The sequence below is a fragment of the Pomacea canaliculata genome, linkage group LG1, assembly GCF_003073045.1.
Source record: "Pomacea canaliculata isolate SZHN2017 linkage group LG1, ASM307304v1, whole genome shotgun sequence".
Classification (NCBI taxonomy): domain Eukaryota; kingdom Metazoa; phylum Mollusca; class Gastropoda; order Architaenioglossa; family Ampullariidae; genus Pomacea; species Pomacea canaliculata.
The window spans coordinates 10,318,861-10,342,193 of NC_037590.1; the positions used below are offsets into that span (position 1 = coordinate 10,318,861).

Here is a 23,333-nt window from a genome sequence, read left to right on the forward strand (position 1 = left end):
AATGTATGTTTACAATTCGAATCTCAATATCTACACTTCATTCAGTGTCACGACCGGTAGTCGGACATTGCGCATTCTTTACGAAGAACGACAAGAGATCACTTCAGATTGAGACGTTCTGTTATTTATTATACACCAAAAAGAAAAAATACTAAAAAAAAAACAAATTGTAATACAAGAATTTCCAGCAGGTCAAATTAAACCATACAGCACAAGTTCACTGTTATCCGTTCTAAAATCAGAAAGTATACATCCTAGGTTTTTCAACATCGACACTACGGCAGCTCGCAGGCTGCTACAACAGTTCTCATACATATGTCCGTTTCAATCCACGTCTAACGGTACGTCTCTCCCGAGCACCTTTCTAGCCACCAGCAATGTCCGTGTGCTCATTAAATGTTCATCAAACACATACACACAGTCCGTGTAAACCGTCTTATTCTCCCTCTAACGTTGACGGTGGAGATAAACAATGGGGGGTACGACCTTCCCCCTCTCTCTCTGGAGGTAAACCCAAAAGGCAAAAGTCTTACTTTGAGTTGTCGGCATCAGCGGACAATCAAATCGTCAGTGTCCTCAACACTCCATTGCACGACTTTTTAAAGACGACAGCGACGGCCCTCCACGCGGTCGGTGTGTCGTCGTCGTTGTCAAGTACGAGAGTGGAGCCCACCTGCTCAACACTCCCCCAGCTGTGATGAGATGCTGCCCCGCTATAGTCGTCGGCTCGGGTTGTTCTTCTCTGGAACTTCTCAGCTCGGCGATGTCCACCGCTTCAGTAGCAGATTCGGCGAGGAACCTTCAGCAGTAGTTCTACTGAAGTTGCGATCCCCAAAACACAGCAACAGCAGCGGCTCCGTAGCAAACACGGTACAGCAAGTCCGTCATCAATACACTCCACTCACAATTAACACAATTAACAGCCGCCGCTGTATCAATCAGCTTCTCGATCGCTGGATGGCTCTCTCCCCCCCCCCCTCAACTCGCTGCTCGATACTTCCTCTTGTTACTCGTTTCTCCCCCCCCCCCGACCGACGCTACGGTCCGCCTTAAATCTTCACCCCCAGTCCCCTAGACCCGGTGTCGCATTCTTTCAGCCGCACGTGAGGTCCGAAACTCACGTGGGGTTCACGACCTCTATATATCCGTCAACTAATTACGCCGTTGACTGTCCATCGCAGAGGGGCAACACACACACACAGGGCTGGCTACGCCACCCCGCTCCCCCCTCCATTTCCTTTCACCAAACTCAGGCGCAATTGCCACAAAAAAAAAACAAAGGAGGCACGGACTGATCCGTGACAGTTCAGTAACGAAATATAGACTGCAAACAGTAGGACAAGTGCACTAGGATCTACATCACTACTTGAACATAAAGTTGTTTACATGCGAGTGGTTAGTAAATGAGGACAAATGATGTTAAAGGATCAGACTGTAGCACTTGAGGGTATGTGCATGAGTGCGTGGTGCGCATGGCACTGGCATCGATATAAATCCACACATTTTGTCAAACTCAACTAAATTTGACAGGAAGATTATCAGGCAAACGACATCACTGCACAAAATGCAGTACCCCATGCTAGTAATGAATGCAAGAAAGTGAATGAAATTGTACCCGTTACATTTTACTCTACCGTGGGAAGTAGACCTCTTCGTTGCAAAGGCGTAAACTTTGAAAAAGATTGCTTATAAGGCCTGCAAGATCTCGCACACTGTTCTATTTAGTAAAAAATAGTAAAATACAGTCAAATCTCTCTACTATGCCACCCCGCTACTATGCCACTCTCGGTATTATGCCACTTTTGCTCGGTCCCGACTATAAATTCAATGTAAAAAAAAATTACTATGCCATATTGTGTGCTGTTAAAAGACACAAGTTGTGAAATTCCGCGCGAGTGCTCGATTATTATACTGTATGGTAGTGTGGGACATCGCAAGTTCGTGGGATGGAACCTAGCACGCACACAGGGAGGGTGGAGCTGGCGATGTGGGGGGTGGTGGTCGCTGGCCGGGTGACAGTGGGAGAGCGGGATGGGTCGACTAGCGACAGGATGCAGGTGTGCGGATGTGGTTGGGAGGGGTGGAGGATGAAGAGGTGAGGGGGAGAATGAGAGGAGACAGCTAGCGCCAGCCGACGATTCTTGAGAGCATAGGACTGACAAGTAACTTGAGCAAATAACATACATAACAAACACGCAGCACCTATCGAAAGTCCCTTCCTATATTATTCCTTTAGCAAAACCGCACGCGCGCGCGCACACACGCACATTTTGAATTTATCCAACTTTTTACGAAGCATAAACTCGGTCGACTTCAACCGCCATCAGTCACTAGCCGTTAAAATACCTGCTCAGTTTTAGAAGACAAAGCAACTGTTTTAAAGACTAGTTAGCTAGTAAGTGTTAATACTTTTAATATTTAAGGAGATTAGAAGGTTTTGTAAAAATGACAGAAAAATAGAAATGTTTAGCATATTTTAGCTGAATCGTAATAGTTCATATAACAAAGTTATACAGTACTAATATTGTCATTTTACCTGCTGACTACAAACTTGTAACCAACATGTCAAATGGCTACGTAGAGGGGGCTGTCGTACCAGAAATAACACAGAGATTGAATTCCACACTGAAGTTTTTTATTCAGTTTTGCTCAGCGTCTGGCCTAACTGCTCTCTCTCAAATTCACAAAAGCTGCCCATCCACTGTCAGTCCTACTATTTCTTCTCCCTACCCTCGAACATTCTAGCCCTTCTTCGCAGACATTTTACTGTGAACATTGCTACATTGTTTGAACATCATTTCCTCCCTCGCCACAACGCATTCTACCTTTTTACATTGCTGCCGTGCTGAACATTCTAGAATATAAGATGCAAATCTACAACCAAAGACATTATACTTCGTACACTACTAGAGTGCTACAAAACTTAATGAGCTTTTCTCACAACTTCATTATTGTCAGTCAATTTGAGACGCTAGTCACTCTCATTGACACTGATGTTCCTGCCTTGTCAAATGTTATTTGCCAATAAACAGAAAATCATAGAAGCATAAATAAAAAACTAGTGTACTGACCATAATAACAAAGTGCAGCGTATCTCGGCTTTTCGACTGTAGAAGACAGCGTGCGACAGGCAGGAGAGTGCGGTGTGAAATTAAGTGACTATGGCTATCTCTAAGGTCCAATGGTCCAAGCTTTCTTTGGTCCTGTGACTCCGATCGAAAGGGATGGGAAAATTAAGTGTCAGGTCAAACACACGGCGACTTTACCGCTGACTCGTCTATCTCATAAAAATGTCAGTCTACACCTCCACTTGCTCCAAACCCCGACCATTTAATTCCCAGTCCATTCCGTGGAGTCTTCCAGAAACTATCACACCCCCGACCCCTTTCCCTTTTGTCGTGTTGTCAGCAACAATGCATTACGGCCCACGATGGCCGGCATGGGTGGAAGTTGTTGTCATCTTAGTCAATGGCCTCTAAACTAAAACATAATTTGCCTCTACCTTGATTGTGGGTTCAAGACATGGAGAAATTTAATGAAAACGTGGACAAACTAACACTTATGTCATAACTCATAACACATCTGTAAACTTTTCTTTTCTTCCATTCTTCATCGTGAAACAAATATACGTTACACGAAGCTCCTTTAAAAACACATTCAAATATATGTGATAATTCGAAAGCAAATGTCGCAGCACCGCAAAACTCAATATACAGCACCATATATGACAGCTTCCTTGAAGACAACTAGCGCACAATCAGAAGATTCCGAGGTGGCTTTTGGGGGACGGATGGCGGGTAGATAGTACTCCTTTTTACCGGGAGCTTTGTCGGCAAAGAGCAAAAGAACCACCGTGATCAATTTATAAACCTAATTTGCGGGACAGCAGTTTTTAAAATGTTTTGCAATAATGTGTTCTATTTTGCTGGCTGCGATAGTATTACAGGATAAAATAGTCTCATTGTATCAAGGATCTACTATGTAGACTAATGTAGTTGTTTGCATGGTGATGGAGATACGGTTAAAAAGAGTCTCAGTGTTGCTTAGTAACTACGAAAAAAAGCAGCCTTGATGTCTCTCGCTTACAGGCTGCAGCGCCAGGGGCGGGCCCCCACCATGTCGGTTCACAGAGTGGCCACACATCAGTAACATACCTGCCTGATCTCCACTGTTCATTCCGATTTGCTTGCAGGGCCCGCCCCCTCCTCCACCCCACCCTTCCCCGTAGTGGCACCTGTAGCCAGCAATCTCATGGCACGAACGTTCTTCAGGGCGGTTCACACGCGATAAAATCTTTGGTGTCCAGCGGCCGTCACCTCTTGGCTTGTCCAGCGAGAATATGATACCCGCTGACTACACTTCTCACGACAGGCCCCAGTACTCCGAAATTGTATTCTACAGACTTGAAACTCAACTTCTGCATGTGTAATGCTTGGGTGTTCTGTCCTTAGACCTTTCTTTAGAAGAAAAAGAAAAGGAGAAGAAGAAAAAAAATCCACTGACCAAGGCCGGGCCCCCTTGACAACCGCGGGCCCGGGTACACCAGACCCCCCTGTCCCCCCCTCTCGTCAGGCCTGCAGTACTGTGCTGTTATTATGGTACAGTACTGTATGAACGTACCCGACTTACGTCGAAATTCGGTTTACGACGCCGCGTAAGAACCGATCACCGTCGTAAGTCGAGGACTACCTGTATATCGACGTCGGTATTTACGACAGATTACTACGATACATGCTTTACTTCGTTACATGCATAAGCCAGCGCTTGTAATGGGGAACTACTTTCCTGCGTGGTTTAGGCGTCGGAGGTCAGTGGGTCAGGATACGCGATGGCCTGCCTTTTCGGTGAAATCCCCATTTGTTTACTAATAATCTGCTCTCTATATAATATACCGTTTTTATGCTATCAAAAGGTGATACGTGGGCATCTAACTGGTTTTAATATTAATCATAAGGATTTGGGTCACTTTTGAAGAGTGATGAAAGTCACTGAAGTCACTGCATGGTCACTTCGCCCCTAAACAATATCGACCTAACTCCTTAGTCGTATTGTCCCCTACAATGTAAAAGCTACTTGCTTCACTTTAATCACGAAATAATATCCCTATAAACGTCCGTGCTCTAATGAACATAGTGTCGAAGTTGAGTAACCGTTTGATTGCTTATAGGTATACTTAATTGTCTTGTTCGGTCTGGAACGTATTATCTGTTTAGCCTTATGTTTATAATGGAACTGTTTGGTTTATATGCTATTATAGAAAGTCAACTTTAGCTAGAACCTTCATGAAGCGAAATACACTTGGTGCACGCATCTGTGAAATATACGTTCGAAGTAACCGCTAAGCGGGATAAAAGTATTTTCTACCATATATTCCTCTTCTTGCAATGGTTTGTTTTTACGTGATGTCACGAGTTTTTGCGGACTGACCAGCAAAAGCGGTGGATTACTCTACCTCACCTACGATGTAGCTTAAAATTTCCACTTCCGCTTCCGCCTTCATACCCTCATTGTAGTTTGCAAACGGATTTAACTAAATATACAGCCTAAAAAAAAACAGCTTTAGTTTTATAATTTCAGGTAAGTGTAAACACATACGAGGTTTGGAATATTGTTTAAAATTACATTTCACTATTAAAACACTTATGGACCAAAATTTGATATTAATCCTGTATTTGCCAAGTTTGAAAACTTTCAAAGTTGTTTCGAAATATTTGACTTTTTCATATAGGATACTGAAGGAAATTTGATAACGGTTTGTAAAGTGTAAATTCTTAAACTGTTTATCGTGATTGTTGTGTAGAAATGGAAATATCAGACGGAAGCTGTTCTACTGCATCCATGTCGTGCACGCTCGGTGACCTGTCACAGCCCGATGGTAGTGCTTCATTAACTCATGGAAATACGCAGGTTGCAGCTGCAGTTTATGGACCTTGTGAAGTCAGACTTTCCAAAGAGTTTCCGGACAGAGCCACCATCGAAGTGATTCACAAACCAAAAGTAGGGCTACCTAGATGTGAAGACAAACTCCGTGAAACCCTTCTTAGAAGCATATTTGAGACTGCTGCTCTGACTGCACTCCATCCCCGATCATCAATACAAATAATCATTCAGGAGATAGAAGACCAAGGTGGCCTGCTGGCTACAAGTATCAATGCTGCTTGTCTTGCACTTCTGGATGCTAGTATTAGCATGAAATTTCTTGTAGCTGCTGTTACAGCTAAAGTCAAGCATGATGGATCTGTGCTTTTACTGCCCCAGGAAGGATCAACAGAAAAGGATAGTCTTGGTATTATCACATTTGTGTTCAGAGAGCCTGACAAGAGTGTTGTGTGCAGCTTCACATCAGTAGGAACACTCTCTCTTCAGCAGCGTAATCAGTGTCTTTCCTTGTGCCAGGAAGCATGTGATACAGTTTTTAAATTCTATAGGGAGTGTCTAGAAAACAAGTTTTCAAAGATAAAATAACATAAAACTTAAACTCGTAGAAGACACAAATGTTTGAATGCAGGGGGGGGGGGGGCGCAAGGTAAGGGTTTTGTGTTCCCTATATTTCCTGAACCTATCTTAGGGCAATGCTCCACATGCATCAGAACTTACATAAAATGCTTCATGGCTCCTCAGAGTTGTGTGCGTGCAAATTTCAGATGCAGGAGGTACTTCTGCACTAACAAAAAAAAATCCATAAGCATCTGGCTGAGAAATCACCCTTTGTGGGACTGGCTGATTTGCCAGAGACAGGTGGTCATGGTTTTATAGCTCATGGAAATGCCTAGTTTATTTCTAATATCTGTGGACCTTATTTAAAAAAAATATGGACCCATTATTTTGGTAGTATTGCATTTGTGTACAGAAAGACTAGTGTGATATACCTGGCTTCACAGAAGCATTCACTTCAGCAGCATCTGCAGATGTTTGTCCATGTGGCAAAAGGCATTTCATGCAATTTTTAAATTCTGTTTTGTCTAGAAGACACATTCTTAAAACGATAAAAGAAAGGTAAAGTTCATCCCCTAACCTTTTCAGGTTTTTGTGGGTAGGACCACTTTTCTCATGGGAGTGGGGGGGGGCAGCTTTACCTGAGGGTGGTGCCCATCTTCTCTCCCTCACTGCCTTACCTTCCCCAACCCTCTGTGGAGTTGGGTACCCATTTTTAAGTAAATACCATTAACCAGAAAAGTGTGTATATGCATGTAAAGCTAAAAATGAAAGGATTAACAGGATTCTTAAGCTGTTTAAAGCCTGTCACTACTTTAATGAAAACCTGAAGGGATCTTTTAGGTTCACTCTTTTAAAAGTTTGTAATACTTTATCATGGCTGTCCCTCACATGACAAATGTTCAAAATTTAATTCTGTAAAGATGGTAAATAAGAAAACTATTTCTTGGGAAGCACTGCAACTTGCAGGCCACACAAAACATAACATGTATCAGATCTATGGTGGGTAAAATGACTGCAATTCCTTTTATGATGATTACTCTTGATACTATTGCGCAATGAGTGATAGAGATGAATCATTGCATCCATCATTTAAAGTATCATTCCCCCCTCCTCTGTTCAAAATTTTTTTTATTTAAATAAAATACTAACATGTTTACAGGTATTAAGAGTAAGTAGGCCCACTTTTTTGAAGGTTTGGTGATCTATTTCATATATAATTTCTGGGGTTTTTGTTCCCACATTGTTATGCTCAGCTTCTCCAACAGCAGTATCTTAAGAGTTTCATTCACTGAATCATCTGTAATGTAAGATGATCAAAGGTGAAGATTTTAAAGTCCACCCAGCAAACTCTGCCTTAGATGACACTTGACAATGATAGGCATTAGGCAGGTTTCGGAAATTAGGGCCCTGGGAGGCCCATGCAATTCAGCCGCCTCCTCTTGCAAAGCTTTTGTTGTTTCATGAAGACTAAGACATTGACAATCCAAATGTTTTGATCAGATTGATTTGTATGCATCTCCATAATTAGGGGTGTCCATTAAAGGGAAATATCTCCATGCTTGTACTTTTTTCTTGACAGCGTTGTAACCTTTGAAGACATCTATTGATCTAGTAGTGAAATAAGCACAGACTAAGAGTAGAGTTTATGGTGAAAGTGATTCTTTCCACATCCTTCATCAGCATCTGCTTGTTTTAAGCATTGTGATTTTGTTTGTGCTTCATCAGCCCAAAACTGAAATATTCATGATCTTTTAAGGAATACTGTAAGTTTATCTACAGCAACAGGATAGTTTAACTTTGCCTTGAGTAGAAAGTACTGATATCAAAGGTTGCAAAATGAAGCCAAGAATAAAGACTCGGGTTATGCATAACAGCTTTTATTAACAACAAACTCATAACTCATCACTTACAAAGTCATGCTTTACACCTGCAAATAAGGACAGTCTAAATACTAATACATACATTCAACCAGGTGGTCCATTTCACTGACATTGGTAAGAAGACTGAGTAGAGATGGCAGTGAAAGAGAAACATACAGCTGCAGAAAAAAAAAAGATAAGATGGTTATCTGCCAGAACTCTGTTCTCCATCCTTTCTCTTTATGGTTTTCACGTCAGTCATGACTCTGTCTCTCTTGGCTTCCACCACACTCAAAAATCTTCATCGAAAGAGTCCTTGCCACGGCCTTGATATCTGTCACGGCTTTGATATCTGTCACGGCTTTGATATCTGTCATGGCTTTGATATCTGCCATGGCCTGTAAAAGACAATCACTTTGGCAATCAACAATATTGAAAATACTGTATATCAAAAATGACTTAATGCTTTACATCAAGCTAAGTCTGCTTCTAAGTAGGTACAAGAAGCTGATTTTTTAATCAATAGTAAAGTACATAGATTTTTTTTTTCATCCTGATTTCAATGATACCAAGCTTTTTAATAACAGTTCAGATAGATGCAAAGTGAGGAATTAAAATTTTAAGATAATTTTATGCTTGAAAAGGAATAAAATGCTTCAAGTCAGAACGTAACAAGTGCTAACCCTTTAGATAACACCGTCTGACAGTCTTACCTAACACAATGAACTGCTTAATCTTTTTTTGTAACAGCCTGGTGCAGAAAAAATTAGTGATACTTCAAAATTGGGATTTCAGGCAAATGCTACTGCACTCAAGCATAACACTCAGAATTAAAAAATGAGAGAACATTTTCAAGGTAACTAAAAATTGTTTTGATATCAATGGATTCAGCTTGTTGAAAAACAAATGTACTCATTTTGTTCAACAACTGACATCAAAAATATAATGAGATTTTAATCAACAGCAGCAGTACAATTTCAGGCATAAAACATGCACACTGGCATTTCACAGCTTACAAATTCTTTAACAGCAATCTGAAACCTGTACAATTCTGTCATTATGGGGTATTGGCAGAGGGGTGGGCTTGGATGTGGTCTACAGTCCTAGATGACCCTCATGCTCCTTTCTGGTTTTCAAGTTTGTGGTAAGTGACCAAGCTGACCAAACAGTGGTGCATACGATTTCTTCAGAATCAACTTTCAGACAATATAACAAGTCCCATGTGTTGTCTCTTTCTTTACTGCATCGGCACACATGGTAAAAGTCTTGCCTTTCTCAGCTGCTGTTTGCTCCTGTTTTTCAACAGCTCTTACAACTTCACCTATACAAGATTGTCTTTTTAACTTTCTCACAGTGATATGACATTTGCTGCATACTACTGTGTGTTGCAAAAACATACTTCTACTACTCCTCTAGTTGCTTGTGGAAAGCATGTAGCACCTGGTTCTTCCTTGCTTCCTTCTACACACATACTACATGCCCAGATGGAAGCCAATGAAAAGCATACGTCTGTCCCATCATGTACTTACATGTGTCCTATCTATTCCTCGCTTGTCATAAAAATTTACATTACTATTATTAATATACATTTATGAAAAAAGCTTATAGATTTACCGAAATCTGCAATTGCCATGACAGGCCAAATCAAATGATTTTGTTTTCCCTCATGTAGTGCAATCTTTTTCTAATCAAAAGTTGCCCCAAAAAATCCAAAAATAATATGGCACCCCACCCTCGGTATTCTATTGTGACACTACAATGATCAGTTTCATTTTTAATCATCTAACAGCATTTCTCAGCCTAAACAAACTGAAAAAGTGTCAACAATCATTTTTCAAACAATGGCAGGAAAAATTTTCTGTCCAAACCTCTACATTGATCCAAAACAGTTGCATTTTTTACCATGGCAAAAATTGGCAGTGGAGAATAGTCAGTTTTACCATATCTTTTATCACAGCAGATCCCACGAAACATAAAGAGTTATTTTCTGGACAACGAACCAGATGATTGTTATGTAGTTAAAAAAATTCTGCATCTTCTGATAACAATATTAACCCAACATGTACTTTGTGTCCACAACAACTCACTATCCAAACTTTTTAAATTGAAGCTTATTTTCTCCTACAATGAGGAAATCTCCTACTTTTAGATCATGTCGTCTCACAGGTAAGAATTAAATCTGTCAAGGAGTTGTGTCTGACTATAGCCACAGATAACTTTTTATACAGCAGCTAAAACTCACTTTAGTGTAGTGTCAAGCTATTTTTGGCATTTATTTGGTATCTATTAAAAACAAACCACACTATCTGAGAGAAAAGAAAAAAGAACAAACATTTTTATGTACTAATGTTCAAAAGTGCGATAACAAAAATGTCTAGTGTGTTGAAAAGTGATGACATTTTCACAAAACTATGCTACAATCACAGCAGCTTGGTAGGTTTAGAGTACCTAGTCAAAGTGATACAGTTAACTAAACTGGATAGTTTACAAACCACAAAATGACATTTTAAATTCAGGCATGGAAAAAAAAATTAGCTGAGGTTGGTAGTGATGAAAAGGTGAACATATTTGTGGAAAACAAATTAAAAAATGTCTAAAAGGCTTTGCTTACCCATAAATCCCCTGCCACTTCTTTCTAGCTGGAAAAGCTTGGGATTCACAACTTGCTTAGCCTCTTGCAAAACACCAATAAGGCCACTGGCTTGCTTGGCATTATCAGGAGTGAAAAAGGTGTAGGCCGTGCCAGTCTTATTACTACGAGCAGTGCGTCCAATGCGATGCACATAGTCCTCAGAGGTTTTTGGGTAGTCGAAGTTGATAACAAACTTGATATCATCGACATCTGTTTGGCAAATCCCAGTGTATGGTTATTAAAAAAAATTAAGCACCAAATCGACATGGTCTAAATATGTTCACACTTACAAATTTATGATCCAAGAAAAGCATCATCAAATTGAGTAGCTGGAAAGAAGAATTTTTAGCAAGAAAAAAATTATTTTAAAAAGATAAAGTTATAAGTTTTGTTATTTATGTAATTTTGTCCCTTCATAACCACATCTCTTTTGTGTCTGGATGCAAACACATCTACCTACATACATCAGCTATACATGAGATTAGCAATCTTTCATGCTACACTTACACAAAAACCACCTAGCTGCCTCTGACATATTAGTTGGTAACAATGTCTTTGTATTTAAGAAATGAGAATGAATGATAACACATAAGTCTAGTTTGATACATAAGTATTCGTATTATCTCTAACTTTTTCGATCCGAGCACATTGTTAAATAATTATCAAAACCATATTTTAAGTGTTATCTCTTGATTTTAATATAGCAGACTAAGTAAATTTTATTATTTGTGCACTACATGCTAAAAGTTTCCTTATGTTTCTTGCACCCAAAGCACAAAGCCTTTTTGAATTTTTTTTTTTTTTAAGTGGTAATCTGTTCATGTCATCAAGGGGCAGTCTTACGAAGAAAAACAGTCAGATACCTGACAAGCACCTGTAATGGGGAAATGTGTACCAAAGGTACTAAAATATGTTTAGCTAGCCTTATTTAAACTATTTACTGATTAGAATCTTTCTTTTTTTAAACAATTACAGAGGGAGGTCCTCTTTCTGAATCTATTAATCGAGGATGTTTGTGATATATAGGTGATCCTTGCAACCACAGATATGATGAAACTCTTCTTCCTCTGGTTATGCCAGAAAAACTGATTGTACACTTACTTTATATCCTCACATGAAGTAAAAATGAACAAGGAACATGAAGCAAGAGGTATTTCTGATGAATTATTATTTCAAAAGTAGTTCCATCACTTTACAGTAGATACAGATACAAAATTATGAATTCCAACCTAGCACACGTCAGTATGCTTGCAGTCAAAATGTTCATTCTTATATATTAAATAACAATATTTTTCATGAGGTTGAGAAGTAGTAGGGTTTTCTCTTGCAGGCATAATAGATAACTACATGTATTTATATCAAAATTCTGCTAAAACTTATTCCTCCCACACCCCTAAAACAAAATATTGATGTTATTTTAAAATCTAGATCCAACCTGATTGTGTTACAGAGTCATGCCCAGCCAGCAGCTCAGTGGCTAGTATCTATTCAGAATCTTGCATTTCTTACATGAAATACTGTCATCCTTCTTTTTCTTTTTTTTTTAAAAAAAAAGCTCCCAGGTTATTACATGCACCACCATGGTATGACAATCTTGTTCATTTACCATTTAGCAAATTTTGAGACTTTTTGAAAATGTGAAAATTATTATAATGGGAGAAAATGGTAAATGGAAACAGTTTTAAGCCTGTAGAAAAATATCAGAATGCTTACCCAAGCCTCGTGATGCTACATCTGTAGCAATTAAGATTGGTAACTTTCCAGTTCTAAACTCTGTAAAGCATAAAATATTTTATTTGCTCATTCACAATGCCTTATTTATTATCAAGATATCTATAAAAACAGATGCAAATTTCAAATAAAGTTGTACACAGGTTTTCCTAAAACCCTGTCTCAATAAAACATCTATAAAAATGACTCATGTTTAATCAAATAATGTAACCAAACCACAAAGCCTGTAATTGTTAACTTGTAGTTAATGATCATGAAGGAAGACAGCAGATAAAGAAGTGGTTAGATAAAAGTAAAAAAATAGTTAAAAGCAACGAATAACAAAATCTCACCACATTATGCGCAGCCTATAAATACTTTAAAGCATGCAGCTATACATTGGTACTAACTCAGAAATTGTCATTTTCCCTGTACTGTGTAAAGGGTAACAATAATGGAACCAAATACAGCACTGAAATGCTGAAAAGCTAGACCTTAGAATACTTTACTCAAGTGGACTGCTATGTTCTCTTCATCATAAACCTAGGGGCGACAGCATGTTTTATATGCATATATTGCCTTATGGTACGTATACATTTCTAATTTAGGCATAGTGATAAGTTTCTTTAAAAATAAATAAAACTTCTTACCATTCAGAGCCCAGTCCCGCTGATGCTGTGATTTGTCTCCATGAATACCAGTGACTGGCCATCTAAAATCAGTTTCAATAAATAAAAAATAAAAAAAAATTAAAATCACATATTTTACTCAACATTGAGAACTCATTAATACCTTAATACATGAGTTCACCACAAGTGGTATTTTTCACTTATATGATTGACATAAAGTTATTATAGCTTGTTATTTCAAGTGTGGTGTCAAGATTACATTCCCTCTTTTAAAGTAAAGAATGGCTGAAAAATTTATCACAAGTGGTATTTTTGAAAAATGAAAGTCTTTAAAACCCTCTTGAAACTTGGAAGACTGAATGGTTTGAAATAAGAATGGCAGAGAATTCTATAGTTTGGGTCCAGCATAAGAGAAGGATCATTTCCTAAGCCTTTTGGTGCAAACTCTTGACAGTTGTAAGATAGTGGTGTGTCTCAATGGAGAATAGATAGTGAGAAGGGAGAAGCCACAGATTAAATTATGATGTATTACAGCCAGCTTGTAATCAACTGATGCCCAAACAGGCAGCCAGAGGAGTGTACAGAGAAAAGGCATGAAATGATTACATTTCTTGAATTGAGAACAAGATGTGCAGCGGAATTCTGAACTCTCTGTTGTTTGTCAATTAGGTGGAGGAAGAGGAGAACAACTGACAAAATCAAGCCTGAAAGAGAATGAGTGAACAAATCAGTACCTTTGTTACCTGAACATCAAGGTATAGTCTGTTAAACCACGGACGTGTATAGGTGGACTGCTGCCTGTCTGCCGAGACCAATGCTTAGCCTTTCGCGAAGTTCCCCCGCTGTTAGTCTCGGCAAGCCTAAACAATGTGACTAAACCGGAAGCTTTGTATACACCAGCCTCATTCCAGTAGTTAAGCTGAAACGTGATTAAACCGGAAGCTATGTATACACCAGCCTTGTTTTAGTGGTTAACTTAAAAAAATCGTCAGTGAGCAATCCAGCAATACAAGTTCATGGTGAAACATTACTGATAACTCGCTGACTGCAGCCACATAGTTTCCAAACCAGTATGGAATTGTTCCAGAAAGACTGTACTGGCATCTAAGGGAATCAAGAAGTATGCTGCAATCAACAGTGTCAAATGCTGTGCTGAAATCAAGCAGAGTTAAGACAGACAGATCTCAACAATCAAAAGCCTGCAAGATTTAATCTGTAACTTGTAGCCATGAAGTCTTAGTGCTGTGTGACAGCTAACATGCTGACTGCTGAAAGTACAGCAAAGAGTAATCACTCAAGTATGAAAAGAGCTGTCCATACAAAATCTTTTCTAAGATTTTAGAGATGAAAGAAAAATTTTAGACCAGATAATTCTTGTGGTTGTTTTTTATTTAATTCTTGTGAGTTATTTTCTTACCATTGCAGACATAAATGGTGATTAAAGGCAGCCAGAGGATTAACTGTCATTAACTGTCTTTGCCACTAAACCCAACTCTATTTCACCCGCCCCTCTTCCAAAAAGACTGTATGCACAGATTATGAATGTTTAAGACTTATAAATTTTTGGATCTTTCCCTGCAAAAATTTTGGGGCAGAATGAATTATAAGTTTTTGTTTTCTAAAACTTTTCATTCTTGATTACACTGAAATGGAGTCCTGACAATAGCGTCAATGTCGAGTATAGTGAAATTTGAGTAAGTTTTGTTATGCAGTGAGGTAAAATAAAAATGTCAACCTCTCATTAACATTCTAATGATGAATAACAAATTATTAAAATAAATAAGCTTGCATGAATTTAAGAGAAACAGTGCTTATTGCCGCTAAGCTTCATGGTTAAGAAAAAGAAATAGATAAAATTAAGGATGATGATAGGATATCCTGGTATGAACATTGTACAGGCAGTCCTCAACTTACGACGTTCCGTTCCTACATTGCATCTTAAACCGAATTTCGCTGTAAGTCGGAATATACGTACATAGTTTACATACTGTACGTAAATAACATACTGTAAGCACTTACCCTATCCTAACACAGTAATTATCAAAAAACGAATTTAAAATATGTTTAATAATGAAATGAAACATGAAGTTTGCATTACGACGTTTACGACACAAAACCACGTAAGTTGAAACAATGCTTTATACAGTAAATGGGAGATGTGTTGTAACCATGAAACATCGTAACTCGGGGCTGATGTCACCCGAGGACTGCCTGTATTGGGTGAAATTGATATTTAGAAAAAAATTCTCTATTTCTCACTGAGTGGGAGGGTGTTTATCATGCATGATTGCTTGCATCTTCTAAAACTTTTCAGATATCATCCTATAGATCACTGTCTATAGTTTACGAAAACCCCAAGGATGTTGGTATATGACTGTATAGCTTTATTTTTAAAATATTCATACATTTTTGAATGAGAACATTGATGAAATTATGGTACTTTATCATTCTATAATTTTAAAAAAACAACCGTAAAGATATTCAAAATACAGATTTTAATTCTTGGAGCATATAGGTTATATTTGTGTCATTAATAGATTTTTTTTAAAAAGCACATCAAAGATTACAAAGTTAATAAAAATATTAGAAATACATTTTTAATGTTTTCCAGAATCCTTAAGATTGTGTAAGTTGTCGACTGTTACCTTTCTCTTTTCATTCTTTGAGTCAGATCATCAACTGCTCGCTTGGTTTCAGCAAAGATGATTGTCTTGTTGTTTTTCTCTCTCATAATTTCTTTTAACAAATTAGACAGCCTGGAAAATAACAAAACATGTCTTGCAATCAATAAAGAAAAATATGAGATGCTTAAATATTCAAGAAACAAGGACATGGACTATTTGTTTTTTTTTAAATAACTAGCACTGGGACAACAAGCTGATCAAATCTTACTGCACCCAGTTTCTGAAGAAAGTTCATTTAAGACAGATTTTTATTAAGAAAACAGAGAAAATAGGTTATGGTGATGAGCAGTTTAACACTAAGGTAGCATTCTTCAACAGTGATTTCAGGGGGTACAAATCACTAAAGGGCACTCCACAAGGAGTTATTCAGTCCTTTATTTTATTCTTTATCAACTTCAGAATCCTTGTTTAAACGGATTGTTGTATCCAAAACATGGAGCATTTCACTACAAAGTTTGTTTCCTTAAAATTTATGGGCTTAAAAAAAAATGGCTTCACATACTTTTCCTCCTTCTCATGTTCCATGCAAACATCAATGATTTGTAGAATATTATGGTTGGCTTTAAGCTTTAGGCTTCCTGTGTTAACCTGGATATAATTGGACAAAAAGTCCTCCGCCAGATTCTGTACTTCCTTAGGCCATGTGGCACTCCACATTAGTGTCTGGCGATCAGGCTGCAATCACAGCCATACATTTCTTACACATTTTAATACTGGCAATTTAAGGATGCTATTAATTAGTAGAAGCAGTAAGCCTCATTTGTCATACTTTTGGACAACATCTGAATGTAGCTCAATGAAAACATCAATTTATTATATCACTTAGCTTTTTTTTCATATAAATCTTCCAATTAAAATTTCGACACAACAGCTAAATGCAAAATCTGAATGACTGGCAGTCTTCAAAGTATTTCCCATTCCTGTATATTTTTTCAGTCAATGGACCTCACGCAAACACCATCTTAAAACCAGAACAAGACCTAGTGGGTTGATGTAATGGGTACCAAAATATACTGGAACTGGCCGACTGTACTTTGGAGTTAACAGCCCCCCTCCCCCAATACTTATAATTAAAGAACTAAGACTTTTTTAAAAATAAATCACTAGACTGAGACTAGATTGTTGCTCTAGTCATGATGATGTCTTGTGAGACAGTTTTGCTGTTGGTAACATGATGCCAATGGAGCCTTTCTTTTGTGCTCATACTAATCATTCTTTTTTACGGTTATTTTGATTTTTTTCCATTCACTTTTAACATGTAGGACTTTGTGACTTAGATAATTTGCCCTATATACTTGCGTATATTATATTCAGTGTGTACTTTCATATTTCTAGCATTTCTGCACCACAAACCTGTGTTATCTGCAGCATAAATATTCTGTATTTGTACAATTCCAGTTGTGCCTTAACCTAGTATAAAACTCTGGAAATGTATCTGAACTTTAAAATAAGTCAGTTCATCAAAGTTATGTTAGCCACAAGAAACTATACAACACCACTTCTAAAATAATTTTCATCAAGCTCACCCTTATTTGTTCCACAATAGTTCGAATCTGTGGCTCAAAGCCCATATCCAGCATACGATCAGCTTCATCCAGAACCAGGTATGTTGTGCGTTTCAAATTGGTTTGTTCCGATTCCAGAAAGTCAATCAAACGTCCAGGGGTAGCAATACAGATCTGACACCCTTTACAAGTTTGATCACAATTTATATATCTTAAAACACAACTATTTCAAATAAGTTGAAAAAAAAAAAAAGAAAGGGCAAAACCACACACATAAACATTTTTTGGAAAAGATCTATATAAATATTCATTATTTTTTCATCACTTTTCTGGAGCAGTGTTCTTCCTTGGTAATTCACACAGCTAGGGCTGGTAAATGAATTACTCTTATTGTGTTTTTGGTACACTTTACACCTCATCCTATCATCCCAAGGCCATTTTTGCAGCCACTGATAATGAAAACTTCTCTAGGGTAGTGAGCTTTAAACTTGCGTCGTGGTCTTGGTCTCTTTTTACATCCTCTGAATAACTATCTACATTTTCAGTTGTTTACACAGCTTCATTTTTGCAGTTGCATGATTGTACCAACTTTAAAACCATGCAAAAAATTGATAAGAATCCAGCATGATCACTCTCTACAATAGTATTATGTGCAGACAGTATATTTAAAAAAACAAACAAACAATGGAATAAACCACCTTACCTCTTTCCAATTCTCGAATCTGGGGACCTCGAGAAGCACCACCATAAACACAAACACTGCGAATCTGTGACGTCCGACCAGAGTTGGAGGCAACAACTTGTACTTGCTGTGCTAGTTCACGTGTAGGTACCAAAACAAGAGCCTGGAAAAAAAAGTACTTGCTTTCTATAAATAGTCTAGCTGCTTTTTTCTAATAATGCTTGATTCACTATAAATTGTTCCGCTCTGAACAGCAACATACCAGCTCAAACTGTGATATTGACTTTAGTAAGAACTTACTATAGGGCCATCTCCACGCTCTAGACGGGGCTGATGGTTTATATGCACAATGGCTGGAAGTATAAACTGCAAAGAAAATTACATTAATGAATAACAGAAAAACACTGCATACAAATTTGTTTGTTTAAAATATGCAAAATTAATATGCATAATTTAAACTTAAGCAGAGAGAAAATGGACTGAACAAAATCTTGCAAACTGTAAACATACACTTAGTGTTTTTCCTGAGCCAGTCTGGGCAATGCCAACACAATCACGACCTGATAAAGCAATGGGCCACCCTTGGGACTGTATTGTAGTTGGTTCCTTCCAGCCATTTGTTTGTATCTGGCGCAAGATATAATCTGGAGGGACAAAAAAAAGCAGTGTAACTTAAAATCACTCAACATACACAACCTTAATAAGTTGATGTTCTGAAAGTCTTGAAAATTTGTAATATCAGTGTTGACTTAAAATATACAATTTTGGAGAAAAAACATTTTGCGTTAAAGGCAGAACTTCTTTTAACCAACAGAAGAATACGGTTTCGCCCATGTGAAGGAAGGTAGGAGTACACACGGTGCCAAGAACTAGCAGCCAGTCATCTCCAATTACTACCTGGACAATAGACAGGATAGAAATCACAGGCACCGCTGACTAGCCTAGAAATAAAACGTCTTTCTCACCTGACCAGAGTATTTGCTGTAAGGTCTGAGGTGAGGCGAAATGGCTTCTATCTAAACATAATGTCATGGTTAGGATTGAAAGTGTTCTCCATAAACAAACATACAAAAGAAGAATATAAAGGAGAGAAGGATGAACAGCTCAAACAAAACAAAAATAAAAACAACTGCATTTTTAAACTTTATTTTTGTTGCTTTTCTTCTTTATTTTACTTTGTATCTTTTTATCTTTCTTTACTCATAAGAGGGATTTCTCAATCCTTTTCACCCCTAGTGAAGCATAGGGCTGTAACTACACCAAGCCATCGGATCTGGTTCTGGGTGTCCCTTCCCAGTTGGGACCATGTCATGCCAGCTGCCTTCGTCTCGCTGTGAAACAATCTTCTTTATGTCTGTTTGGGTCTCCCATAAGCGGGGATACCAATATTTATCATTTTCAGTTCATTCCCCTGGTGAGACCAAAGCCGGGTGAGAAGGCTATGGAGAAATGGCTCGTAGTCCGTGATTACATCTACAGTCAAAACGGATAGGACAAGTTTTGCACCCAAGGCTTTGTTTTGTAATACTTAAATTTATATTTCTGTGTGGATTCCAATAGCTGACCGATGTTTTTGAGTGCACCATACATGTACATCGGTGTACTCTAGTATCTACACTGTCGTATTATCATTTTATTTTTCAATTATGTATACTTCTGTTTCTTACACCCTGAATCTGGGAAATAACAGCCTGTGTTCATCTGATGAATTCAATGTCCTTTCTACTAGATCATATTCTTGCCACTATCTGCACTTCCATGGCAGCTACTCATCTTGCAATTCTGGATAGTAATCTGCAAATGTACAATAAAATCCAAGGCTGGAAGCAAGAGGACAGATGGTGAATGGGCACTGTGTTACAGGCGTGAAATGTTGGCCATTTGTAAAAGTACGAAAATTGCACCCAAAGCCAGATGTGTTTTATGTCAGTCACCAGGGCAATAAAACTAAAAATGTTGAATATTGTTATTACCGCTTATGAGTAAAGAAAGCTATAGAGATGTAGAGAAAGATAAACGAAAGCAATAAAAATAAAATTTTAAAATTCAGTTTTCTTTGTGTTTGTGTCATTTCCGCTGTTCATCCTTTTCTCCTTGATTTTTTTCTCTGTTTTATATTTTATGGAGAATACATTCAATTGTCAGCTCTAACCCTGACAATATGTTCAGCTGAGAATCATTTCACCTTAGCTTTCTAAACACCAACAGCAAGTACTCGGCTGAGAAAGATGTTTCATTGTTAGGGCAGTCGGCACTGCCATGTAATCTCCACCCTACCTCAGGGTCGGGGTGGCAAGTAGGGAAAACTGACCACGTGTACTCCTACCTTCCCTGGCATGGGCGAAACCATTTTAAAAAAACGCCCACAAGAAGTTCTGCCTTTAGAGCTCATTCTTTAACTTGCTTTTTTTTTTTTTTTTTTTTTTTTATTGAAGACAAAAACTTTCCTTCATATGTTCTTCACAATAACTGAGTTTCTCACCTGGAAACCCTGCCTCTTCAAAAGAGAAAACAGGATGGGGCACATTCTTTCCATAAACACTGATGTCCTTCTCGGCATAAAATCTTTCAATTTCATCCTGCAAATTAAAGAATTTTAACTACCTCAAGCATCCCCATTGAATTCATAAAGATCCAATTATATTGTGTTCCCTTTCAACACTGCAGTTATAAACAGTGTTGTGGAAAGAGGTCAATACTTCCTTTTCTACACCATCACAAAAGTAGAACAATTGTTACAGCAGTGTCTCGTGAAAATCTGCACTTGGACTGGCCACAGCCTTCAATGACCAGCAGATAGAATTTAGATCACCTATTTAGGGTCATCTAACCAAGCCATTATTTATTGTAGTGCTCTAACAATTAACATACACAAGTTTTCAAATAACTTTGAGAATTATGAAAAACACTTTTGAGAGTTAGTGGCTGGAGACAAGACTTTACATTTTTTTTTTAATGATAATCATATTCACTAGCACAAGAAATTTGCAAATTCTCTTCTGTGGTACTGCAGCTCAGTGAAAACGTCAGTTTCACACTGCTGAGTATGTATTTTTTACACTCTCACAGAAAGTATGCATCTCTATTTTGTATGTTTTCTTACCTGGGGTCTGTTTGCAACAACAGGATGCGGGACATACAAATTTTTCTCAAATTTTGTCAATTTGCTTAGGTCCCATTTGGGTTTGAGCAAAGTTCTTCCAGGCTGACCAAACCCTCTTCCTCCACCACCTCCTCTAAAGCTCCTGTCTCTTTCATAGTCTCTGTTATGATGTGGGTTTCTTGACCATGATCTGTCTCTGAGAATCCAGTAACAGAAAGTTATGTTATAATAAAAAAACCACAGACTATCATCCCTAAGTCCCAGAGCTGGGAGGTAACCAGCATATCTATTTTCAGCAGTCAAATTTTGCAAATACTTACTAAATTAAAATCTCAATAAAATTTTATTAGTGCTGAACACATCTGCAATTGTGGAGACACACACACATGTTTAAAATAAACAACAAATCCCTAAGGTAAAGTAACTAAAAGCAGCTTTTCTAGACTTCCTTATCAAGATTTATTTTAAAAATTTTAGTAGTCTGTTCAAAATCCTACACATGCATTAGCCTTCTCTTCCACACTTCAACTTTTTCTTTGCATCATCCTTGGGACTGTGGAAGAAACTACTTTGAGTACAATGTACACTATATTAATTGAATACCTTGCTTAGTTATTTCACTTGTGCTGTTCAAAACTATAATTCAGATTATATAAGAGATAACACTTTATTTGTCCCAGAGATCAAGACACTAGACACTGTTAAAAAAAAGGGAAAGGCTATTTTAAACTGTGATATTTCTATTACAATATGCTGAGATGAAGAACGGTAACAGCAACTCATCCATTGTGTTACCATTACCCTATAGATTAAAAAGGGCTTATTTAGAGTACAACTATACCCCTTATTATGGAATAACACTTCTACTAGCAACTGATTCCTCCTCCATAGGGTGATTCAGAGTCACTGGTCATTTGCCCCCACCCCCAACCCCCCACCTGAGTCAAATCATCCCAGCAAGGGCTACATCCTCCCACACATCATTCATTCATTTGTCCTTTGACTAGCACCAGTCATCGTGGATAAATCATGATCATGGCTTGACATGGCAGCTGACTAGGTCTTCAACTCATGCTGTATTAGGTAGCAGTAAGCAGATTGTGCACAAGACAACCAGTTCTTCCTCATCAAGTGATGCTTGGTCTGAGATGATCAGTCACCTGTGGGTGACATTGGCTGTTCGGTATCCGAAGTTTGTTCGGTATCCGGTGCAAAGTTTTAATGAAATTTTTGGTTGTTATCCAAAATATTTGCTATCTAAGGTGTTCGCTAGCCAAGGTTCCACTGTACCTGAAGATGTTTACCACTTTCAGCTGTCTTCCATTCATGCAGATATCAGCTTCCTATTGCCAATGACCATGACTTAATTCTTGTCAACGTTAGTTTCCACTTTATTCTTGTCAATGTTAGTTTCCATTACATATTTTCAAAGTGTCAGTCTACTGATGTAAGATCCTGCAATTCTCTGTTACTGCATGCTGTCCAGTCAAGGTTATCTTTAAAGTGTAGGTTCCAAACTGACCTTCCACTAGTGAATGGAAGTGATGGCTGAGGAGAGTTTCATGCATAATGTTTCCAAAAAAAAGATGCCAAAATGACAAGGGGCATTCTTGACAGGCACCTACTGTTATGTGAAAGAAAGCTCCCATTCAGTTATTCATCAGTATTACATCATCCCAACACAGAAAGCCATTGTCTCAAAAACAATTGATCACTGATAACGCAAGCATCTATTAACATCAAATATAACCAACATAGTCTAGGCCGATTTGTCTCAGGCAGAGGGACAAAATGGTTCTAGGGCAAAATGACTAGCCCAGCTGAAAGGGCAAAAGTACATTAAATGCAACAAATCAAAAGCACCTGTCATTTTCGCGGTGTCTGTCACGATACGGAAAAGACGCTGCAGTATCAAGAAGACGTGTTTTCTGGACTGAAAATAACTTCACACAGCTAGATAGAAGACTAGGCACTTTCTGTAAAGAATGTCGGAAAATCATTCTCGTGGGTTGTTTTGGTGCGACGTGCTGCTCAGGCGTTGCGCACACGACGAAGTAAAGGGAGCTAGTCGAGCAGGAAGTGGTTGCAGAG

The 23,333-nt window shown here is 38.2% G+C and overlaps 2 protein-coding genes across 2 annotated transcripts; one reads left to right on the forward strand and one right to left on the reverse strand.

Moving 5' to 3' along the window:
- The first annotated feature begins 5,418 nt into the window (after nucleotides 1–5,418).
- On the forward strand, nucleotides 5,419–7,996 carry LOC112558748 (exosome complex component RRP46-like). The gene is made up of 2 exons (XM_025229393.1): nucleotides 5,419–5,577; nucleotides 5,801–7,996. The coding sequence occupies exon 2, from the start codon at nucleotides 5,803–5,805 to the stop codon at nucleotides 6,463–6,465; it is 663 nt and encodes a 220-aa protein (XP_025085178.1). The 5' UTR covers nucleotides 5,419–5,577; nucleotides 5,801–5,802; the 3' UTR covers nucleotides 6,466–7,996.
- A 298-nt stretch (nucleotides 7,997–8,294) lies between these two features.
- On the reverse strand, nucleotides 8,295–23,319 carry LOC112558728 (probable ATP-dependent RNA helicase DDX5). Its single transcript, XM_025229343.1, has 13 exons — nucleotides 23,106–23,319; nucleotides 21,243–21,438; nucleotides 20,622–20,718; nucleotides 18,650–18,783; nucleotides 18,440–18,505; nucleotides 18,161–18,302; nucleotides 17,479–17,639; nucleotides 16,455–16,627; nucleotides 15,914–16,024; nucleotides 13,290–13,351; nucleotides 12,643–12,702; nucleotides 10,909–11,139; nucleotides 8,295–8,695 (listed from the first exon to the last, which is right to left on the reverse strand). The coding sequence occupies exons 1-13, from the start codon at nucleotides 23,240–23,242 to the stop codon at nucleotides 8,589–8,591; spliced, it is 1,677 nt and encodes a 558-aa protein (XP_025085128.1). The 5' UTR covers nucleotides 23,243–23,319; the 3' UTR covers nucleotides 8,295–8,588.
- Nucleotides 23,320–23,333: the final 14 nt, after the last annotated feature.